This window comes from Myxocyprinus asiaticus, chromosome 42 (genome assembly GCF_019703515.2).
Source record: "Myxocyprinus asiaticus isolate MX2 ecotype Aquarium Trade chromosome 42, UBuf_Myxa_2, whole genome shotgun sequence".
Classification (NCBI taxonomy): domain Eukaryota; kingdom Metazoa; phylum Chordata; class Actinopteri; order Cypriniformes; family Catostomidae; genus Myxocyprinus; species Myxocyprinus asiaticus.
In genome coordinates this window covers 115,001-137,879 of record NC_059385.1, presented here as the reverse complement: position 1 = coordinate 137,879, position 22,879 = coordinate 115,001, and the positions used below count along the sequence as shown (strand labels likewise).

At 41.2% G+C, this 22,879-nt stretch overlaps 2 protein-coding genes across 2 annotated transcripts in view; one reads left to right on the top strand and one right to left on the bottom strand.

The window, feature by feature from the left end:
• The first annotated feature begins 6,870 nt into the window (after positions 1-6,870).
• On the top strand, positions 6,871-11,969 carry vps26c (VPS26 endosomal protein sorting factor C). Its single transcript, XM_051683638.1, has 8 exons — positions 6,871-6,970; positions 7,161-7,304; positions 8,568-8,717; positions 10,704-10,784; positions 10,930-11,004; positions 11,079-11,229; positions 11,410-11,562; positions 11,700-11,969. Exons 1-8 carry the CDS (start codon positions 6,878-6,880, stop codon positions 11,780-11,782), a joined length of 930 nt encoding a protein of 309 aa, XP_051539598.1. The 5' UTR covers positions 6,871-6,877; the 3' UTR covers positions 11,783-11,969.
• Positions 11,970-12,108: 139 nt separating this feature from the next.
• The window catches only part of ttc3 (tetratricopeptide repeat domain 3), a 28,834-nt gene continuing 18,063 nt past the window's right edge, over positions 12,109-22,879 (bottom strand). The window contains exons 20-46 of the mRNA XM_051683636.1: positions 22,788-22,879; positions 22,588-22,714; positions 22,071-22,190; positions 21,882-21,983; positions 21,713-21,805; positions 21,568-21,632; positions 21,347-21,474; positions 20,945-21,259; positions 20,430-20,702; positions 20,305-20,351; positions 20,166-20,222; positions 19,994-20,079; positions 19,554-19,712; positions 18,765-19,305; positions 18,616-18,678; positions 18,266-18,415; positions 18,051-18,190; positions 17,884-17,952; positions 17,705-17,801; positions 17,522-17,625; positions 16,967-17,048; positions 15,127-15,228; positions 14,633-14,856; positions 14,259-14,385; positions 14,050-14,157; positions 13,743-13,835; positions 12,109-12,613 (exon numbers count right to left, since the gene is read on the bottom strand). The exon at positions 22,788-22,879 is cut by the window's right edge and continues 15 nt beyond it. Of these exons, the coding sequence (XP_051539596.1) occupies positions 12,482-12,613; positions 13,743-13,835; positions 14,050-14,157; positions 14,259-14,385; positions 14,633-14,856; positions 15,127-15,228; positions 16,967-17,048; positions 17,522-17,625; positions 17,705-17,801; positions 17,884-17,952; positions 18,051-18,190; positions 18,266-18,415; positions 18,616-18,678; positions 18,765-19,305; positions 19,554-19,712; positions 19,994-20,079; positions 20,166-20,222; positions 20,305-20,351; positions 20,430-20,702; positions 20,945-21,259; positions 21,347-21,474; positions 21,568-21,632; positions 21,713-21,805; positions 21,882-21,983; positions 22,071-22,190; positions 22,588-22,714; positions 22,788-22,879 (3,696 nt within the window). The 3' untranslated portion in view covers positions 12,109-12,481. The remainder of the gene's footprint in view (positions 12,614-13,742; positions 13,836-14,049; positions 14,158-14,258; positions 14,386-14,632; positions 14,857-15,126; positions 15,229-16,966; positions 17,049-17,521; positions 17,626-17,704; positions 17,802-17,883; positions 17,953-18,050; positions 18,191-18,265; positions 18,416-18,615; positions 18,679-18,764; positions 19,306-19,553; positions 19,713-19,993; positions 20,080-20,165; positions 20,223-20,304; positions 20,352-20,429; positions 20,703-20,944; positions 21,260-21,346; positions 21,475-21,567; positions 21,633-21,712; positions 21,806-21,881; positions 21,984-22,070; positions 22,191-22,587; positions 22,715-22,787) is intronic.

Below are 22,879 nucleotides of genomic sequence, written 5' to 3'. Positions count from 1 at the left end.
AACAAAACCCAACCATAACCAAATACTAACTCTGATGTCCTAAACCTAACCTAACCCTAACCTGACCATAACCTCACATACTAACTCTGATGTGCTAAACCTAACCATAACCTCACAAACTAACTCTGATGTGCTAAACCTAACCATAACCTCACAAACTAACTCTGATGTGCTAAACCTAACCAAACCCAACCATAACCACAAATACTAACTCTGATGTGCTAAACCTAACCAAACCCTAACCTAACCTCACATACTAACTCTGATGTCCTAAACCTAACCAAACCCTAACCTAACCATAACCTCACATACTAACTCTGATGTCCTAAACCTAACCAAACCCTAACCTAACCATAACCTCACATACTAACTCTGATGTCCTAAACCTAACCAAACCTAACCATAACCTCACATACTAACTCTGATGTGCTAAACCTAACCAAACCCTAACATAACCATAACCTCACATACTAACTCTGATGTCCTAAACCTAACCAAACCCAAAACTGACCATAACCTCACATACTAACTCTGATGTCCTAAACCTAACCAAACCTAACCATAACCTCACATACTAACTCCGATGTGCTAAACCTAACCAAACCCTAACATAACCATAACCTCACATACTAACTCTGATGTCCTAAACCTAACCAAACCTTACCTAACCATAACCTCACATACTAACTCTGACGTGCTAAACCTAACCAAACTTTAACCCACAAAATAACTCCGATGTGTTAAAGCTAACCAAACCCTAACCTAACCACACATACTAACTCTGATGACCTAAACCTAACCTAACACAACCATAACCTCACATACTAACTCTGACGTGCTAAACCTAACCAAACCCTAACCTAACCTCACATACTAACTCTGATGTCCTAAACCTAACCAAACCTAACCACACATACTAACTCTGATGTGCTAAACCTAAACAAACCATAACCTCACATACTAACTCTGATGTGCTAAACCTAACACAACCATAACCTCACATACTAACTCTGATGTGTTAAAGCCAACCAAACCCTAACCTAACCACACATACTAACTCTGATGTGCTGAAACTAACCAAACCCTAACCTACCCACACATACTAACTCTGATGTGCTAAACCTAACCAAACCATAATCTCACATACTAACTCTGATGTGCTGAACCTAACCAAACCCTAACCTAACCACACATATTAACTCCGATGTGCTAAACCTAACCAAACCATAATCTCACATACTAACTCTGATCTGCTAAACCTAACCAAACCCTAACCATAACCTCACATACTAACTCTGATGTGCTAAACCTAACCAAACCTAACCATAACCTCGAATACTAACTCTGATGCCCTAAACCTAACCAAACCCAACCATAACCACAAATACCAACTCTGATGTGCTAAACCTAACCTAACCCTAACCTAACCATAACCTCACATACTAACTCTGATATCCTAAACCTAACCAAATCCTAACCTGACCATAACCTCACATACTAACTCTGATGTCCTAAACCTAACCAAACCCTAACCTAACCTCACATACTAACTCTGATGTCCTAAACCTAAACTAACCCAACCATAACCTCATATACTAACTCTGATGTCCTAAACCTAACCAAACCTTACCTAACCATAACCTCACATACTAACTCTGACGTGCTAAACCTAACCAAACTTTAACCCACAAAATAACTCTGATGTGTTAAAGCTAACCAAACCCTAACCAAACCTCACATACTAACTCTGATGTGCTGAACCTAACCAAACCCTAACCTAACCACACATACTAACTCTGATGTGCTAAACCTAACCAAACCATAATCTCACATACTAACTCTGATGTGCTAAACCTAACCAAACCATAACCTCACATACTAACTCTGATGTGCTAAACCTAACCAAATTTTAACCTAACCATAACCACACATACTAACTCTGATGTGCTAAACCTAACCTAACCTCACATACTAACTCTGATGTGCTAAACCTAACAAAACAATAACCACACATACTAACTCTGATGTGTTAAAGCTAACCAAACCCTAACCAAACCTCACATACTAACTCTGATGTGCTGAACCTAACCAAACCCTAACCTAACCACACATACTAACTCTCATAACCTCACATACTAACTCTGATGTGCTAAACCTAACCTAACCATAATCTCACATACTAACTCTGATGTGCTAAACCTAACCTAACCTTACATACCAACTATGATGTGATAAACCTAAACATAACCTCACATACTAACTCTGATGTGCTAAACCAAACCTAACCATCTCACATACTAACTCTGATGTGCTAAACCTAACCATAACCACAAATACTAACTCTGATGTGCTAAACCTAACCAAACCCTAACCTACCAAAACCTCACATACTAACTTTGATGTGTTAAACCTAACCATAACCTCACAAACTAACTCTGATGTGCTAAACCTAACCATAACCTCACATACTAACTCTGATGTGCTAAACCAAACCTAACCATCTCACATACTAACTCTGATGTGCTAAACCTAACCATAACCTAACATACTAACTCTGATGTGCTAAACCAAAACAAACCCTAACCAAACCATAACATCGCATACTAACTCTGATGTGCTAAACCTAACCATAACCTCACAAACTAACTCTGATGTGCTAAACCTAACCAAATTTTAACCTAACCATAACCACACATACTAACTCTGATGTGCTAAACCTAACCTAACCTCACATACTAACTCTGATGTGCTAAACCTAACAAAACAATAACCACACATACTAACTCTGATGTGTTAAAGCTAACCAAACCCTAACCAAACCTCACATACTAACTCTGATGTGCTGAACCTAACCAAACCCTAACCTAACCACACATACTAACTCTGATGTGCTAAACCTAACCAAACCCTAACCATAACTTCACATACTAACTCTGATGTGCTAAACCAAACCTAACCATAACCTCACATACTAACTCTGATGTGCTAAACCAAACCTAACCATCTCACATACTAACTCTGATGTGCTAAACCTAACCATAACCACAAATACTAAATCTGATGGGCTAAACCAAAACAAACCCTAACCAAACCATAACATCACATACTAACTATGATGTGCTAAACCTAACCATAACCTGACATACTAACTCCGATGTGCTAAACCTAACCATAACCTCACAAACTAACTCTGATGTGCTAAACCTAATCAAAACCTCACATACTAAATCTGATGTGCTAAACCTAACCAAACCATAACCTCGCATACTAACTCTGATGTGCTAAACCTAACCATAACCTCACATACTAACTCTGATGTGCTAAACCTAACCTAACCTCACATACTAACTCTGATGTGCTAAACCTAATCAAACCATAACATCACATACTAACTCTGATGTGCTAAACCTAACCAAACCATAACATCACATACTAACTCTGATGTGCTAAACCTAACCAGAACCTCACATACTAACTCTGATGTGCTAAACCTAACCATAACCTCACAAACTAACTCTGATGTGCTAAACCTAATCAAACCATAACCTCACATACTAACTCTGATGTGCTAAACCTAACCATAACCTCACATACTAACTCTGATGTGCTAAACCAAAACAAACCCTAACCAAACCATAACATCACATACTAACTATGATGTGCTAAACCTAACCATAACCTCACAAACTAACTCTGATGTGCTAAACCTAATCAAACCATAACCTCACATACTAACTCTGATGTGCTAAACCTAACTAGAAACTCACATACTAACTCTGATGTGCTAAACCTAACCTAAACAAACCATAACCTCACAAACTAACTCTGATGTGCTAAACCTAATCAAACCATAACCTCAAATACTAACTCTGATGTGCTAAACCTAACCAAACCACAACCTCACATACTAACTCTGATGTGCTAAACCTAACCAAACCACAACCTCAAATACTAACTCTGATGTGCTAAACCTAACCAAACCACAACCTCACATACTAACTCTGATGTGCTAAACCTAACCATAACCTCACATACTAACTCTGATGTGCTAAACCTAACCAAACCCTAACCTAACCATAACCTCACATACTAACTATGATGTGCAAAACCCAACCATAACCATAATCTCACATACTATGATGTACAAAACCTAACCATAACCATAACCTCACATACTAACTCTGATGTGCTAAACCTAACCAAATTTTAACCTAACCATAACCACACATACTAACTCTGATGTGCTAAACCTAACCAAACCCTAACCATAACCTCACATACTAACTCTGATGTGCTAAACCTAAACAAACCCTAACCTGACCATAACCTCACAAACTAACTCTGATGTCCTAAACCTAATCAAATCATAACCTCAAATACTAACTCTGATGCGCTAAACCTAACCTAACCATAACCTCACATACTAACTCTGATGTGCTAAACCTAACCAAACCCTAACCTAACCATAACCTCACATACTAACTATGATGTGCAAAACCCAACCATAACCATAATCTCACATACTATGATGTACAAAACCTAACCATAACCATAATCTCACATACTAACTCTGATGTGCTAAACCTAACCAAACAATAACCTCAAATACTAACTCTGATGTGCTAAACCTAACCAAACCCTAACCTAACCATAACCTCACATACTAACTATGATGTGCAAAACCCAACCATAACCATAATCTCACATACTATGATGTACAAAACCTAACCATAACCATAATCTCACATACTAACTCTGATGTGCTAAACCTAACCTAACCACACATACTAACTCTGATGTGCTAAACCTAACCAAACAATAACCTCAAATACTAACTCTGATGTGCTAAACCTAACCAAACCCTAACCTAACCATAACCTCACTAGATACACCTTACAGTTTTACTAACGTAATTACCAGCCTCATTTAGCTTCAATAACCATGACACACATTTAAGTGTATGTGTTGTATGATAAAGAGCTCATCATGACAGTAACTTGAGTTAGTTTGACTCGTCTGCAGGTTAATAGTTAATATATTGAGCTGACACTACTCAAGGTTGTTAGCACCCACACACTCCAACAAGTTTACCCTGTGCATTACACATGTGTTATATGTGCTCAGTGTGTCGAGTGTATGTTCTCTGTTTGATCTGTGAATCAGTTTCACATGAACTGAATCAAAGCTGTCAAACACTAGCTGCCATTAGCCTAACCTGCTAACTGAACACTAATGATGAGCAGTAACCAGCACTGACTGACAGTTACACGGTTAATCAATAATAACTGATGCTGTTGAGAACTAAATGAATGAATCATGTGTGAAATTATTCATATTGAGCGATGAAGACAACTGAACATGAGCAGCGCGGGCCTGTGAACGGTATAACCGAACAAACACTCGCGTTACAGCCGCTCACCGTCTCATAAACTCCACAACAGCTCAAATCAAGTCCGAAACAAGCGGTTCGGTCGGTTCCGAGTGTCCGGAGAGTGTCGGTTCGGTGTAAGCAGCTAACCGTTAGCCGCAGCGCGAGCGTCATCACTCACCGTGTCGCGCGCGCCTCTTTCTGACGAGACCAATTACAAATCCTGAAGAAAATCAGCGATAAATCCAAGATCGCTCCTCACGAATCCCTTTCCGAACCGTGTCCGTTTGAAAGTGTCGCTCCTCGGGTGGAGAAATGCACAGCAGCGCGTCTCGATGAGCGTCGGCGCGCTCCGCAGCGCAGCAGTCCCGCGTCGTCCCGGAGCGCGGCGGTATCGCGCGAGACGCTCATCGGTAGTTTGAAGGAAGAAAAAAGTCAGGAACAAAATGGAGGCCGAGTGAGAACGTTTCCATGACGACTGTCAATCACACGCTGAAGTTCCCGGATGACCTCATGACGCAGGAGCCGTTTTCAGAGTTGACATGGAAGCTGCCAATCACAAAACAATTTTGGTCTAACCTAGGTTCTCACATATTTGATTCTACCAATATTACACACACTTTCAGTTTAAAAGACATTATTTTTTATTATAATGATAATAAAATTAGACCCCTGGAGTATATTGTTAATTTTTTTATTTTATATGGCAAATTCTTCATTCATAAGCATACATTTTGCAAATCCATCCTATCCCCACTTTGAAATTGAATTAAACTCACTTCTTAAATCTCTTTATTATATAAAGAATAAAAAAATTAAAAAACAAAACAAAACCCTACGATTCCTTAAATATTATGAAGAAATATTTAAAGAAAAATCCATGTATTTAGAAGCTTTCCTAGTGTATTAATGTCTGTATGTTATTGTATTAATACAGCTGTAGTGTCTGTGTCCTTGTCATGTCGTTTAGCAACTTATGTTTTGGTTATCATTTTTATATAACTTTTAATTATTATTATTATTATTATTTATTTTTATTTTTAATTGTAACTATTCTCAATTTGTTGTAAGATGTGTGTGGATGTGTGTGTCAATTATGTAGAAATGATGTATCGTTTTATTTTGCGTTTGTGTATTTGTATGTATTCTCTTGGCAATGTTCTTATGTTATTGTTGTTCAAGCATTAATAAAAAATAAATACAAATAAAAATAAAAAAAGGAAGCTATCAATCAAGTTTACGTTGCAAAGGGCGAAGGAATGTGCGCGACATTAAACATGTCAATAAACATAAACATGTCATGTGTGTGAACATATAACAACCGTAGCAACAGAGACATGATGATATAGTACAGTCTTATTATTTAAATTTGTTTAAAAAATGAAACAGAACTTATGAAAGCAGACATTGGGGAATAGATTGTTTTATTTATTTAAGAGCTCTTTGTTTATCTATTTGACTCCTCCCCCTCTCGTTAAACACGCCCCTCCGGATGACGTCAGTGATCATATGACACGGATACAGGAAGTGAGTGTGACCGTGAAGATGAGCGTTTCTCTGGATATCCGACTGAAACGAGCGAATAAAGTTTATCATGAGGGGGTGAGAGAGTGAGATTCATTTCATTGAGTTTACTTTGAACTGTGTTAGTCAACTCTTATTGTGTGGAGCAGAATAGTGAAGTGTCTAAACTGCAAAACGTCTCGTGAATTGTCACACCTGTAAGAATTCCAGTGGAGTAGTTGAATGAGTGTTCGTGCAGTAGTGTGTGTTAATGATGTGTGTGTTTCAGGAGTTGTTGTGTGGTGTTGTGGTGATCTGCAGTAAAGACCCGCTGCAGCATCAAGGTGTTTCTCTCAGTATGGAGGGACTCGTGAACCTGCAGCTCAGTTCAAAGAGTGTCGGTGTGTTCGAGGCGTTTTACAACTCTGTCAAGGCAAGAACAAACACACACACACACACACACACACACACACACACACACACATACACATGCTCACACAGACACTGCTCACTCACAGACACACTCACTCACACACATATTTCACACATACACTGTCACACAGACAACACACACACACATACTCACACACTCACTCATACACACTCATACACTGTCACACACACTCACTCTCACTCACACACTGTCACACACACACACACTCACTCACTCACTCACAACACACACACTCATACACTGTCACACAGACACACTCACTCACACACTCATACACTGTCACACAGCACACACTGCACACTCACTCACACACACACACACACACACACTGTCACACACACTCACTCATACACAGTCACACAGACACACTCACTCACACAGACACACACTCACTCTCACTCACACACCGTCACACACACACACACACTCACTCACTCACACTGTCACACAGTCACACACAACACACACACACACTCATACACTGTCACACAGACACACTGTCTCACACACTGCACACTCACTCACACACACACACTCATACACTGTCACACAGACACACTCACACACACACTACATAACACACCACACACATGCACACACTTTTTGTCCGTCTGACATTCCGTCTTTTGACTGACTGTCTGACTGTCCGTCCATTTGCCTGTCTGTGTAGCTGTGTGTTCCTCTGTCTGACTGTCCGTCTGCCTGTCTGGACTTTCTGTCTGTCCGTCTATGTGTCTAACTGCCTGTCCGTCTGACTTACTATCTGCCTGTCTGTCTAACTGTCTGTGTGACTGACTGTATGTCCGACTGTCTGTCCATCTATCTGACTTACTGTTCATCTGTCTGTCTGTCTGACTTACTGTCTATCTGTCTGTCTAACTGACTGTATGTCTGACTGTCTGTCCATCTATCTGACTTACTGTTCATCTGTCTGTCTGTCTGACTTACTGTCTGCCTGTCTGTCTATCTGTCTGTCTAACTGACTGTATGTCTGACTGTCTGTCCATCTATCTGACTTACTGTTCATCTGTCTGTCTGTCTGACTTACTGTCTGCCTGTCTGTCTATCTGTCTGTCTAACTGACTGTATGTCTGACTGTCTGTCCATCTATCTGACTTACTGTTCATCTGTCTGTCTGTCTGACTTACTGTCTGCCTGTCTGTCTATCTGACTGTATGTCCGACTGTCTGTCCATCTATCTGACTTGCTGTCCGTCTGTCTGTCTGTCTGTCTGTCTTGCAGCCCATTCAGCTGGTGTCGAGTGTGATTGAGGTGGTAAAAGCTGGGAAAGTTCCTGCAGGCCGAACTGAGATCCCATTTGAGTTTCCTCTGCAGGCGAAGGGCAACAAACTCTTATATGAGACTTACCACGGGGTTTTTGTCAACATACAGGTAACAGTGGATGTAACCTATACTGTCAGTTGATCAGTCATGTAAGGGATAATCCACAGCTAGGTGTGTGTTAAATGAATTTAATGCACAACGTGGAGGCGAAGAACCACCCAACGCGAATCTAGGGCTGGGCGGTTTTTCAGATTAATTCGAATTTGCGTTTTAACACAGTTTCCCAGTACGACTGTACACAGTGTGATTGTAGCTCGGCTTCGTCCATCATACAGGTATACACCAGCTTAAGATCATAACTAGCCTCGGCGTGCACATGTTGATGAACAGTCTCCTTTTCTTTTTACCCATAATAAAGCGTTATGTACATGACAGTTATGGGCGCTTCATTTCAAATCATGCAGAGAATATATATGGGAGAATCAAACATCCACCGCTCTTTTTGCCATGATGATTCAGATAGATCATTAATTATTGCTTTATTCTGTGATGTGTTTCTAGTGTACTGCATCTATAGACAACATTTGGCAAGCGATCATTTTGACAAACTTTGCTAGTTGAATTGTAATGATAAATTACTTCATATTGCTGCTCTGCTCAGTGTGAACCACTAGAGGGCGTGTCTTTATCTGCAGGGGTTTATGAATATACACACATTGTTTTATATACAATGAGGAAACTTGATAATTTATAGAAATTGACTTTCTAGAGGAGGCGGGAACCGGCTGAACATTCAAAGTAATATTTAATTTAAACAAAAGACAGAAACACGCACACGGCAGCTGCGTGTGGCTCCCTCTCTCCTGAACTGCTGCATCCAGCTCGCCCTTATCCCTCTCCTCGGCTGATTAGCCCGATTGAGGGCGGGGCATGCGTAGTCACGGCCCGGCCCCGCCCTCCTCGTCACAGAATTATTATACAGTTTTCTTATTATATTACTTCTGAGCATCTGGGTTTATTAGATTTTAATTTATTTTACATTTACACTCTGTTGACAACTTCCCCCTGTGGTGCATTTGTACATTTTTCTTGTTTCCTATAATGAAAAGAACTTGGATTTCTCTAACCATCAAAATATTGATCAAAATAGAGATTTTATGTTTTTGCCATATCACCCAACCTTACGTGAAGCGCATTCAAATCGTTTAACGCACACCTAGCTGTGGATTATCCCGCTTATATCATGGTCACTTGCCAGAAATGATTAGCTGTCATTGATTTTGCATTGCAATTTTTGCCTGGAAGAAATAAAAATAATGGTGAGCCTTATCTACAGGAGATAAAGTAGAGCGATAATATCACATTTATTCCAGTGAATTCATTAAAAAGCTGTACGAATAGATGGAAAAAATGGACATGAGTTTTTTGGAGACCAAACACTGAAAAACTGTGAATTTAAATGCTGAAATAATAAAAGCAGCCACATAATGTAGAAGTGTTTGGCACTCCTCAAAACATGTAATATTTCATTTCTATTCTTTGTCATTTTCACATTTGAGGAAAAACCAGCATTGCAGACATACGTTACTCTGTTACAGATACAGCAGTAAAAGTGGCACTTAAATGATGAGGGGAAAACCATCCAAAACACTTTAAACCTGCAGACTTGGACCTCCGAGACGTCGGACTTGCACGATTACTAAAACGCAAAAGTTTTTTAAAACCGTCTTCGTTCAGCGATGTGTGATCAAGCGGCGCCCTCTAGCGGGTGTGTGCAAAATTAGATGATGTTTATATCATATTATAATTCTAATCGTTTTATTATGGAGGACAGCAGAGTAGGCACATTCAAATAGAACAGTGATTAACAAATAACTGGAACTACCTACATTTAACAGTTTTAATGCACACATTCCAGCCAATCAGAATCAAGTATTCGAACAGACCACGGTATAAAGAAAAAATAAACATTAGTGTTCCATGTCTCTGTGTTATATAATGTTTATATTTAGTTCTTTGATGTCATCAAATGTTTTATTTTTAACTGTTGAAAGTAACAAGATGTGTAAGTGTTTGTTTGTGTGTTTTGTTTAGTACACACTCCGCTGTGACATGCGCCGCTCGCTGCTCGCCAAAGACTTGAGCAAAACCTGTGAATTTATGGTGCATTGTCAGGTTAGAGCGTTTACTACATCCCTTATTTACAATCTTATATATACAATATGTATTCACAGTATATATCTTTTGAATTCTAGATCCAGCAGAATCCGCTCAGATGTTTTAGAGACTCTCACTAATAAAATCAAACATGTGTTTACAGTCACTGAAGTCAAAGTTGCAGCCGAGTCCAGTTGATTTCACCATCACACCAGAAACTCTGCAGAACGTCAGAGAGGTACGAGTAGCCCAGAGCTCACTGTTGTCTCATCTCATCTCATCTCGTCTCATGTGTCTTCATCTGTCTTACAGAGAAGCTCGTTGCCAAAGTTCATGATCCGGGGTCACCTGGACGCCACCAGCTGTGTGATCACGCGACCTCTGACCGGTGAGCTGGTGGTGGAGAGTTCAGAGGTCGCCATCAAGAGCATTGAGCTGCAGCTGGTCAGAGTCGAGACCTGCGGTGAGACACACACACACACACGAGGTTTTTCTCATGACAGATTCTCTTCCATTGTGCAGATGATGGTTGTGTTTCAGTTTTGCAGCAGCGCCCCCATGTGTTCACCGCTAACTAGTTCAGAAGTTATTTGATTCTTGAGAGAAAATATTGTTTATATCACATGAACGTTGCTGTGTTCAGGCTGTGCAGAGGGATACGCCAGAGACGCCACAGAGATCCAGAACATTCAGATCGCAGAAGGAGATGTTTGTCACGGTCTGTCCATCCCCATTTACATGGTGTTTCCTCGACTCTTCACCTGCCCGACTCTAGAAACCACCAACTTCAAAGTCGGTAAGAAAGTCATCTTCCTGTAATATTCAACACTAGATTGATGTTTGTGTTCTGATATTTATCTTCAGTATGATTCTACACTATAATTATGTTGTCTATTAGTACCATTTACTGATGGATTTCATTTCTCCTTCTAGAATTTGAGGTGAATGTTGTGATTGTTCTTCATGACGATCATTTGATCACAGAAAACTTCCCACTGAAGTTGGTCCGAGTTTGAGTTCAGACACTTCACATGTTGATTCCGGATCCATTCAAGAATCAAACCCTTTTGTTATTATGAGTGAAAAGTTTCTTTATCTTTAAAAGACTCTTTTGACCCTGTGAGTGACTGTTGAACACCGCAGAAGTGATGAACGTTTGGATCATTCGTGGATCTCGTCTGTCAAGATTGAACAGTTTGTGAATCAACATCTCTGGATTCTAATAATGTAGTAAAATCTTTGATGCTCAGAAGAGAATTTGCAGTTTAAGAAAACTATGAAACAACATTTTGATCTCATATAGTGTATAATATTGTGTAAAAGAGATTTATACAGCAGAACATGTTCTTTAAATGTTTTAATGAAGTAAAATAAAGATAAAAGGCAACAGAAGGTAAAAGCAGAGCAGTAAAATCATTCTCCTTTTGAGGAAATTCAAGTGAAAGAAGTTTATTACAGTGAATCAGGAACAGAAATAAAATACACTAAATCAGACACTGTTGATTGGCCTGTTACATTCCCCACAACACGTGTCGAAACACTGAATATATCTGCAATGTTATAATGAATATGAGTTTCTGAAGGTTTGACTAGAATCCAGATTTAAATGATTGATATATGATGATTAATAATATATATTTGGTCCAGTGTGACTGTAAAGATTTAAAGTGACAGTTTAGCAAAAGCTGCAGGCAAAGAATGACAGCGTGTTTTCTTCAGTTAAATGCGGCCGCATGCGTGTGACTCTTGCGATGTCGTCCCGGCAGCATCGGGAAATCCTCAGGTAAGAGTGTGTGTTCTCGACAGGTGGGACATGTACTCTGCTCCTTCAGCCATGACTTTATACACTGAACACACAAACACACACTATCAACTTAACACAATTAAACTGATTAGAAAACTGCGTGTGCGCTTGTGAGTGTGTGCACGCTTGTGTGCGTGCGAGAGCGCTTGTGTGCGTGCGAGAGCGCTTGTGAGTGTGTGCATGTGTGTGCGCTTGAGTGTGTGCATGTGTGCGAGTGCGTGCGTACGCATGTGTGCGAGTGCGTGCGCGCGAGAGAGAGCGCGTGCGTGCGCGCGAGAGAGAGCGCGTGCGTGCGCGCGAGAGAGCGCGTGCGAGAGTGAGTGCATGAGAGAGAGCGCGTGCGAGTGAGTGCGTGCGTGAGTGAGTGCGCGTGCGAGTGAGTGCGTGAGTGAGTGCGCGTGCGAGTGAGTGCGTGCGTGAGAGCGTGCGTGAGAGAGTGAGTGCGTGCGTGAGTGAGTGCGTGCATGAGAGCGTGCGTGAGAGAGTGAGTGCGTGCGTGTGAGTGAGCGTGCGTGTGAGAGTGAGAGCGTGCGTGTGAGAGTGAGAGCGTGCGTGCGTGAGAGCGAGTGAGTGCGTGCGTGAGAGCGAGTGAGTGCGTGTGAGAGCGAGTGCGTGCGTGTGAGAGCGAGTGCGTGCGTGTGAGTGCGTGCGTGAGAGAGTGAGTGAGTGCGTGCGTGAGAGAGTGAGTGAGTGCGTGCGTGAGAGAGTGCGTGCGTGTGAGAGTGAGAGCGTGTGAGAGTGAGTGCGTGCGTGCGTGAGAGTGAGTGCGTGCGTGAGAGAGTGAGTGCGTGCGTGTGAGTGCGTGAGTGCGAGAGTGAGTGCGTGCGTGAGAGAGTGAGTGCGAGAGTGAGAGCGTGCGTGTGAGAGTGAGAGCGTGCGTGTGAGAGAGCGTGCGTGCGTGAGAGCGAGTGAGTGCGTGTGAGAGTGAGTGCGTGCGTGCGTGTGAGTGTGAGCGTGAGAGAGTGAGTGCGTGCGTGAGAGAGTGAGTGCGAGAGTGAGTGCGTGCGTGTGAGAGTGAGTGCGTGCGTGTGAGAGTGAGTGCGTGCGTGTGAGAGTGAGTGCGTGCGTGTGAGAGTGCGTGCGTGTGAGAGTGAGTGCGTGTGAGAGTGAGTGCGTGCGTGTGAGAGTGAGTGCGTGCGTGTGAGAGAGAGTGCGTTTGTGAGTGTTCGAACCTCTCTGTGGAAACTGTGTCGGCACTCCAGCACACACAGATCTTCAGAGTTCATCTCCTCATGACAGATGATACACGGATCCTCCATATTCAACTGACACACACAGAAATATGGATCAATTACTAATTAACAACAGTCTGAATGAACTGAATGACATCATGCTTCTCAACTGCTTCAGGACAGATATCATTTTGATTCAGACCAATTTTGTGAACCGTTTTGACTAATTCATTAAATGTGTACAGAGAGATGTTAGAGGCATGTGTGTGTGTGTGTGTGTGTGTGTGTGTTTATGACAGACTCTTACAGCCAGCGCAGTGTTGCGATGTTTTTCTGACACGTTCTTCCATACATGCGCTGGAGGCGGAGTCGAACCCTGAGCCCTCATTTCACCTCCCATGACATTCATGCACTCCTGCACGCAACAGTAAAGCACATTATTACTCCACAATCAAAACATACACAACATGAGAACACATGACATGCCGTGTGGGTGTGTTGTGGTTCTTCACGCACACGCGTGTTCTCCTGATGGTCCAGGATGAGCTGTGCGACTCTGTTGATGACATCATCATACGTCAACATGTTCAGAGTGCCTTTGTTTGTGGAACGCACCTCCTGAATGAACTTATTCAACACCAGCCTACAGAGAACAAACAACTATTAACCAGCTTTACCAAGTCTAACTGAAACATGTCAGCGCTGCTCAAACTGAGGGGCCGTTCACACAGGACGCAGTCTTGAGTTTTTAAACTTCTTTTAACATGAAATGCAGTTTTAAAAACGTGCCAAAAAACAGCAAGATTTACATATTTACATCACACCAACAAATAAAATCATGTGTCCTGTGTGAACTCAACGGTGAGCTGTGATTGGTGTGTGTGCTGCACCTGTTATAATGAGGAAACATCATGATGAGTCGCTCCAGGATTCTGTCGTACACCGTCACGTGCTGCGGCACTGAAGCGCGCTGATGACTCGCTGCTCTGCTCACAGATTCTTCAGGAGGCGTTCTCTCCACGGGCTGCGGCGTGCTGCGTCCACTCGGCTGCTGTGACCCGTGCGGGACGTACAGGTGTGTGAACTGTGACCCAGACTGAGGAGGAACAGGAAGCTACAGGCACAAAATGAAAACTTGATTGATTAAAAATGTCCCCAACACTTCATCACAAGTGACTAATAATCCACTGACAGCAGCACAGACCCGTCGGGAGGATTCAACAGCACGTGTGGCATAATGCAGATTAACACAGAAATAATTTTACACATCCATCACTTAAAAACAAAAGCAGAAATCAGAAGTGTTCCAGAGGATTAAATGCAGATATGTGATGCTTGTGTTTTTGTCAAATGATAAACATTATAAAGGGTTTGCGTCTCTCACCGGTACGGCAGGTGTTGTGGGGATGTCGGGTGCAGAGATGAGCGGCAGTGAACACAGTCTCGTGCCCTTCTTCACCTCATTCATCTGTTTATCAAACTCCATCTGAAAGAAACCAAACGTATTCAGCGCAGTTCTGTGTGGAGTATTTGTGCTGAGTAAAAAAATGTATGTTCTGATGCATCACAGTCTCTGTTTGAACTAATAAAGAAGATTTCGATCTCGATCGTTAAATCCCAAGACTGATCTGTTACTCTGTGCACAACCCTCTACAATGAGAGTAAATCACTCGCATATGAGACCAAATTTCACTCTATGCAACTGAAAATGTGTGTGATTCTCCACTGGCTGGTAAAGGTTGAGATTTCACTCAGCAGTGATTGAAGAAGTTCAGCAGCGACATCTTTTCTCTGCGTGTTGAGAGTAAAAGTTCGGTTTGACTCGTTCTGTGTGAGTCCAAAGACGAGATCCACACAATCCATCTGTCACTGAATAATGTCTCTTTTAATATTCTTTAATATGCTGTTTACAAAACAAAAGAAACATTCATTCTAATCACACATAACACGAATATGAAATAAACGAAACACTTCTGTGTGACGCTCGCTGAACTGACCCTATTCTTAAAGAGACAGTACTGTTTCAGTGCTTGTTCTACATATCAATGTAAACACTTTAAAATAGAGAAAATTATGCATGTCAACAATTAACATGTAGCAATATATGCAAGATAATATCTGCAATTTCAAGACTTCTTTCAGATGGAATTTGTACATTTTTGAAAAGATAAAATGTGACCAAAATTATATAATTTGTAAAAGTAATATTTTGCAATGTTTTAAAGCAATAGTTCACCCAAAATGAAAATTCTCTCATCATTTATTCTCCCTCATGTCATCCCAGATGTGTATGACTTTCTTCTGCAGAACACAAATGAAGATTTTTAGAAGAATATTTCAGCTCTGTAGGTTCATACAATGCAAGTGAATGGTGACCAGAACTTTGAAGGTCCAAATATCACTTAAAAGCATCATAAAAGAAATCTATACGACTCCAGTGGTTTAATTCATGTCTTCAGAAGTGATATGATAGGTGTGGTTGAGAAACAGATCAATATTCAAGTCATTTTTTTACTATAAATCTCCACTTTCAGTTTCTTTGTTTGTTTTTGCCGCTTCACATTGTTTGTACATATCGCCACCTACTGGGCAGGGAGGAGAATTTATAGTAAAAAAAAGACTTAAATCTTGATCCGTTTCTCACCCACACCTCTCATATCACTTCAGAAGACATGGATTAAACCACTGGAGTCTTATGGATTACTTTTATGCTGCCTTTATATGCTTTTTGGAGCTTCAAAGTTGCATTGTATGGACCTACAGAGCTGAAATATTCTTCTAAATATCTTCATTTGTGTTCTGCAGAAGAAAGAAAGTCACACACATCTGGGATGACATGAGGGTGAGTAAATGCATTTTTAGGTGAACTATCGCTTTAAGTTATAAGGTCCTCTGTATAATTAACAACATTATCCTAGAGAGAATTACTTTTATATGTAAGGACATTATAACTGAAATATGCCCAAATGAATCAAGAAATCTGTACCAATTAACCCTATAAATTATTATGATGCAATATGGTGCAAAATGTTAGTATAAGTTAGCAGCATTTTTACACTGCTGATTCATGTGTGTGTGTCCCGTTATTGTGATTCCTGTGTAGATGTAGGCTGCATTTACACAACATTAAAAGCTTTTATGGAGTAAATGTAACATAATATAAACGGCTCATAATGCTGTAAGGAGGGACTGCAGCTGCGTTTTCTGTCCACTAGTGTGATCACCTCAGTTCTGTTGATTTTATCTTCAGCATCACCCACAAATCTCTTCCAGTCGTGAATCACTGACAGCAGAACAGCAGAAGAACTACAGTACACAAACACAACACAAACACAATTAGAACACAATGCATGTGTAAGTGAAGCAGCAGTGCAACTGTATAAAAGGATTTCTGGGATACTACATTCGAGTATTTCCAGTGATAAAGGCCATAAATTATAAAAAGGTTATCGGGAGTGAGTCATTAAAAACTATTGCAGAACTCAAAACACAACGTGTAGCTCTAAACCGCCAGATTTACAGTGTTTGTGACGGCGTGTGGACAGACACATGTTTTCAAACAATAGGTAATTAAATGCTTTATTTAATGTTGCTTCATAAAAGCTTATAATGCAAAACAATGTGTGGATAAATGTGTTTCTAGTGTTTTTCAAAGCACAAAAATAAGCTCAGTTGAAAAATGTACAGCTCCACAGCAGGTAAACGTGTGCAGTGTGAATGCTGAAATAAACTCGCACCGCTGCGTGTGCGCTGTGAAACCGTCCTGAGTGTATTTGTACCTGAGTGACGCCTCCGTCAGGTGTTTGACAATCATCTTCCCTTCAGACACACATGAGCGCAGTGGACGCAGCACGTGATCTCGTCTGCTCTGCAGGACTGACAGCTGCACGTCACAAGAACACAACATCAGTGTGTGCTGCGCTCAGACATACATGAAACACAAGAGCGTGTGAATCGCTCACCTGCGCCATCACGGATCTCCTGTGATGTCTCTCACACGCATCTCTGTGTCTCTTGATTTCATCTTCTAGACTCATGCGCTCCGCTGCACACTGATTACTGCACACACACGGCAACATGTTAATGCATCAGCGCGTCACAAATGCATCTGTACACCTGACACACACACACACACACTCACCTGTCGTCCAGGAAACGGTCAAGTTCAGTCTGATACTCTTTATTCTTCTCATGGATGTCTTTAGTGAGACTACACAAGATATCCACAGAGACAGACGTCAGTACGTGTGACATGAGTCAACGGCTCATCGATTAATAAATGTTCAACAGATCAATAATATATCTGACCTGTCCTGAAGATCCGTCAGATCTTTGATTTCTGTCTTGAGTGTCTTCAGTGTCTCCTGGTTCTCTCTCTTCTCCTGCTGGTCTTTCTTCACTTCCTCCTCCAGTTTGTGCTGGAACATGGCGAGTTCAGCGCCGGCGATCTGCACGAGCACAGCTGTTAGTGTGAGCTGTATGATGATGTGAACTTCATGACATCATCAGTGACATCACTGTACCTGTGATCGGTGTGTGATGTTCTCGATCTCCTCTTGAAGTTTTGTGATCTGCTCTCTTCTCGTCTGCTGTATGATGTCATGATCATCTTTTATCTGTTCAATCTTCTTTAACAGCTGAAGGTTTTCTTTTTCTTTCTGTGTCATGTCGCCCTGGAAACAACACAAACAACAACTGTCAATATGTCTAAAGAGTGATGAGAATGCTGGGGAATTAAACACGATTAATAGTTGACTGTTTAACACGTAAAATAAATAAATAATGCAATATTCGTTTTTTTACTTCCTGAAACTAAAATGTAATGCACTACTTTTTGATTTATTAGATTACAGTAAGAATTAAAGTTACTCACATTGTTTATCTCAAAGGAAATATACGGCTCAGTGTTGATGGAAACATCTTTACTGTTAAAACCCTGTAAGACGTGACAGTCAGAGGTCAGAGGTCACGCACAGCATTCATCATCATCATTATATTCTTCAATCTGTGAGCAGCTCTTACCTGCACACTAACAGCAGTGTGTTTATTAGCAGTGAGTTCAGTTGTGTGTTTATCTTCTCCAGCAGAACGCTCACGGTTACTAACAGAGCGGTGAACCGGATGTTCTCCAACGGTCTCGTACAGCTGCAGAGCTTCCGCTTGAGCCGGCGCATCTACTGCGATACCATCATCACAAGTGTACGGATCGGGGAGAAGCAGGAACGGATCAGAGTCGTCTTTGTTGTCATTATTATTTTGAAACACACCATCAGTCAAAACGTCTATTTGCGGCCAGAACTCTTTAGCTGAAGGATTCAGGTGCGACGCTAGTCGGGTGTTAAACGGATTCACAGAAGAGTCTGCCAGCGACACGGCGTGTTTCATCAGACCAATGAGATCGTCCGTCATGACGAATCGCAGAGATTCCAGCAGGAACGGCTTCAGTCCTCCAGCGTTGGCGATCTTCTGCTGCGCTTCTGTGGGGAAATTCTCCAACTCGCCGACCATCAGAGGATCAGACGCGCACAGAGGGCCGTGTTCCTCCAGAATCTGAGCAAAATAACTGAACAAGACACACACACACATACTGATGACAGTGTACTTTTACTTTCTTATTTTTAGTTGACTTTAACTCAAGATCTTAATTGCTTTTGAACTTGACTTGTACGTCTCGTTCTTTATGATGTGAAGCACTCGTGTTTGAAATGTGCTTTACAAATAAACTAAGTCAAAATCATCCATCACAAGCATCACTGCACATGTATGATATATTTCTGTACAGTACATGTGATCATGTGACCGTGTACATACTCATATAAACTCTCTTTGGTGGGGTCGGGTTTATTGTCCAGAATTCTCTCATAATGGCTTCTGTGTGCTGATGACCCGGCGTACTGCTGCTCAAACTCTGCCAGCTGACCGCGCAGGTGATCGGGAACACTGAACGGATCTGTGCCGCTCAGAAACATCCTGAAACATTCAATTTACAAAATCATCAACAGAGAGAAACTATCACAAATGTGCTGGACACCTGCTCTTCCTTCAACATCCACTACAATCTATACATCTGAACTCCAAAAGTGAATTAAAATTGTACTTTTGTAAGGAAAGAAATGTGTATACATGTTTAAGCGTTTAGATCTAAAGGTTTTTAAAATCCTGAGAATCATAAATTCAGTTGAGTGTGACTTTATAACACGTGTTGCACAACATGAACACTAATAACACGTGTGATGTGTGACTGAACTCACAGAGAATCTTCCTCAGAGAACAGATCATCTTCCTCATCATCATCTCTTGAGTGTCCCGCTCTGACTCCAGACAGCACAATAAATGACTGAAACACACACACACACACGCACACACGTGAGCACTGAGCATGTGTTTCTGCAGAGCTGCTGTGATGTCACTCATCAAACTCACCTTTGATTCCTTCTTGTTTTTCTTTCGATGTCTGTTTTTACTCTTAAATACTGTATTCTGAAACACATGAACCGTTACTATAGTAACCCAATCTCAAGGATACAGCATTATGATCTCAGACATCACAAATGTTTCTTACTATGTGCTTGTCATCATCTGTCTTTTTAAGGACTAAACAAACAGCGTCTAAAGACAGAGAGAAAATCATTTACAGAAACACAGTTGAACAGTCAAACATCTTCAGCGATTGACTGTCTTACGTACCGTCTTCAAAATATTGATCGAGAATGGAGTGACAGGTGTGATAGTGCTCTCGATTCGACTCTAGAGTCCAAATAAATAGGCGCATTTCTTTAGCAGGAGCTTGTCTTAAATACTCCATTACAGTAAAACCGCCGCCGTCAAATAATTCTTGAACAGTGCCGAACTTCTCGATTAGAGTTTCCTGCAGAGGTGTAAACGTGAGCAGCGGCGACACGTCCAACTCTTCCAGATGAGAACAATGACGACTGATGAACGACTCGGCTGCTGTCAGACCTGATGAGACACACACAGTGAATCAAACAGGAAACGAGCTTTATCAACAGCCGATACAGAGATATAATGCAGATGACAAAATACTGCAGAGACAAACATCTGTCTTTACAAAATAAAAATGTTTATAATCTATTGACAAGGCTGTTGGGTAAGGGCGAACTACCAAATCTGTTAACTGATCAAGCGTGCACAATTAATGGACAATGTCAGTATCATCACGATCATTACCCATAAACACACACCTGCTTTATCCAGCTGCTGAGCCCAATGGTGTAATTTGTGTTTGATATGAAGTGAAGATCCGAGCGTCTCAATAAAGACTCGAGCACACACACGGTTCTTACACTCCAGCAGAAGATCCACCATCTCCGTCAGGAGTCGCACATCACTGCGGCTGTTTAACACGCTCTCATGTCCTTTACTCTCGTACAGATCCAGCCACGGCCGCAGCCGCTCCACGACGCAAGAAATATTCACACATTCTTCTTTAAAAAGTTCTTTGTTTTCATGAATTTGATGTAAAACTTGATCCTCATAAATAGAGTCTGTGTGTGTCGCTGCAGGAAGGATAAGAACAGAGATTCAGTGTTACGAGCGTCCGTCTGAAAGCTCAAGATCATCATGTATGTTCATGTGTTCCTCACCTGTCGTTTGGTCTTTAGGGGCGTCTGCAGGTGTTACTTCCTTTATCTCTGTATGTGCGACTCGTGCTGCCAACTTCTGTTGTTTCCTCCGAAGCTTTCGATCGGATTTAGATTTCAACTTCTTAATACTGTCAGAGCGAGAAACAACACGTGCTGTAGATTAAAACTCAGCTGAAGTTGCTGTTAAACATGCTGCTTTACACATATTAAATAAACATCACCTTGTACACCTCTGTTTGATTCTCAATCGTCCACTAGGTCTGATTTTAGGAATAGACGTTTCAAACTGAGAGATCAAGAGAATATTTAGTCAAGCAAATAAAGACATTAAACACAGCGGTGTAAATCTTCATGTGAACCTCTCACCTCACACTTTATGAGCCCCGTCGGGCCAAATATTACAATGTGACAGATTTGACCCTTACAGTCCGGCGTAAAACACAAATCTTTTAGAAAATCCTGCAATAAAAGATAGACACAATGAAATGGCGTTTCTTTGATCAAGTTCCTCAAGTGTGTCGTGTGTCTGACTGACCTTTTCATTCTTATCAGTGAATGAAAGAGTTTTGAGTTTTTTCCAGCAGCTGATGTGAAACTCCACTTTACAGCTCTGACAACACGACATCTGTATGAAACCCTGGAAACATCACGACACAGAAATCACAACAACTTTCATGTCTATCATTAGATTCATGTAAGAATCACAGTTGATCATGTGACTCACTTTAAAGTCTGGATCACTGAAGTAGATTTCAACAGAATGACTCCGACAGTGTCGATGGCGGCAGATCGCATCTGCTTTAGGGGGAAATCTACAGATCTCTATAAAGTTCTCCAGATGTTCCTGCACAACACAAACAGTTCAGATCAGCACCATGAGCTCTACTTGAATTCTCTGTGTGAAATAACTTCTGTGCATCTGTGTGATATTAATGCATCACTCAGTACATGCATAAACATGTTTGCATTAATGCACTTTACATGGAAGTCTATGGGGCAACACATTCCAGAGGCTTCCACAGCAGAAATCAGCTGCTCTTATATTCTTAAAGCACTTGTATGAATTCTTCAACAAGAATGTTTATTATTTGAGCTGTAAAAGTCTCTAAATAGTTCTTTTGAAGTGGAACTACTTTTCTTGGCGGATGAATTTAAACTATTTAATCCACAATGTTCTTTTAAGAGCAACGATCTTCATTAAATACCTGACCGTGCACAGCACTGTTCAATCACACACACACCTGTAAATATGATGGTTGTGTTTCCTCCACTACGGTTTTAGTTGTTGGCCAGGTGAGTTTTCCAGGAGTGATGTGTCTTTGAATCATCAGTTGAGCGTTAGAGAACTGCTCGAGAGCTTTAGCAAATCTACAACATACACAAACATCAACATGCAGTCACTCATGAAGGAGTGAGACGTTCTGTACATCAGCACACTCACCTGTTCTCCTTCAGGTAAACTCTGCCCATCCCATAATGCATCAGTGACTGAAACTTCCTTTCTGAAGACTCTAATGTGGTGAATAATCTTTG

Excerpts from the sequence above, each read along its gene's own strand:
- vps26c (XM_051683638.1), top strand. The coding sequence starts at position 6,878 with ATGACACGGATACAGGAAGTGAGTGTGACCGTGAAGATGAGCGTTTCT. Across the intron at positions 11,230-11,409 it reads GGTCAGAGTCGAGACCTGCG|GCTGTGCAGAGGGATACGCC; the intron begins GTGAGACACACA and ends TGCTGTGTTCAG. Across the intron at positions 11,563-11,699 it reads AACCACCAACTTCAAAGTCG|AATTTGAGGTGAATGTTGTG; the intron begins GTAAGAAAGTCA and ends TTCTCCTTCTAG.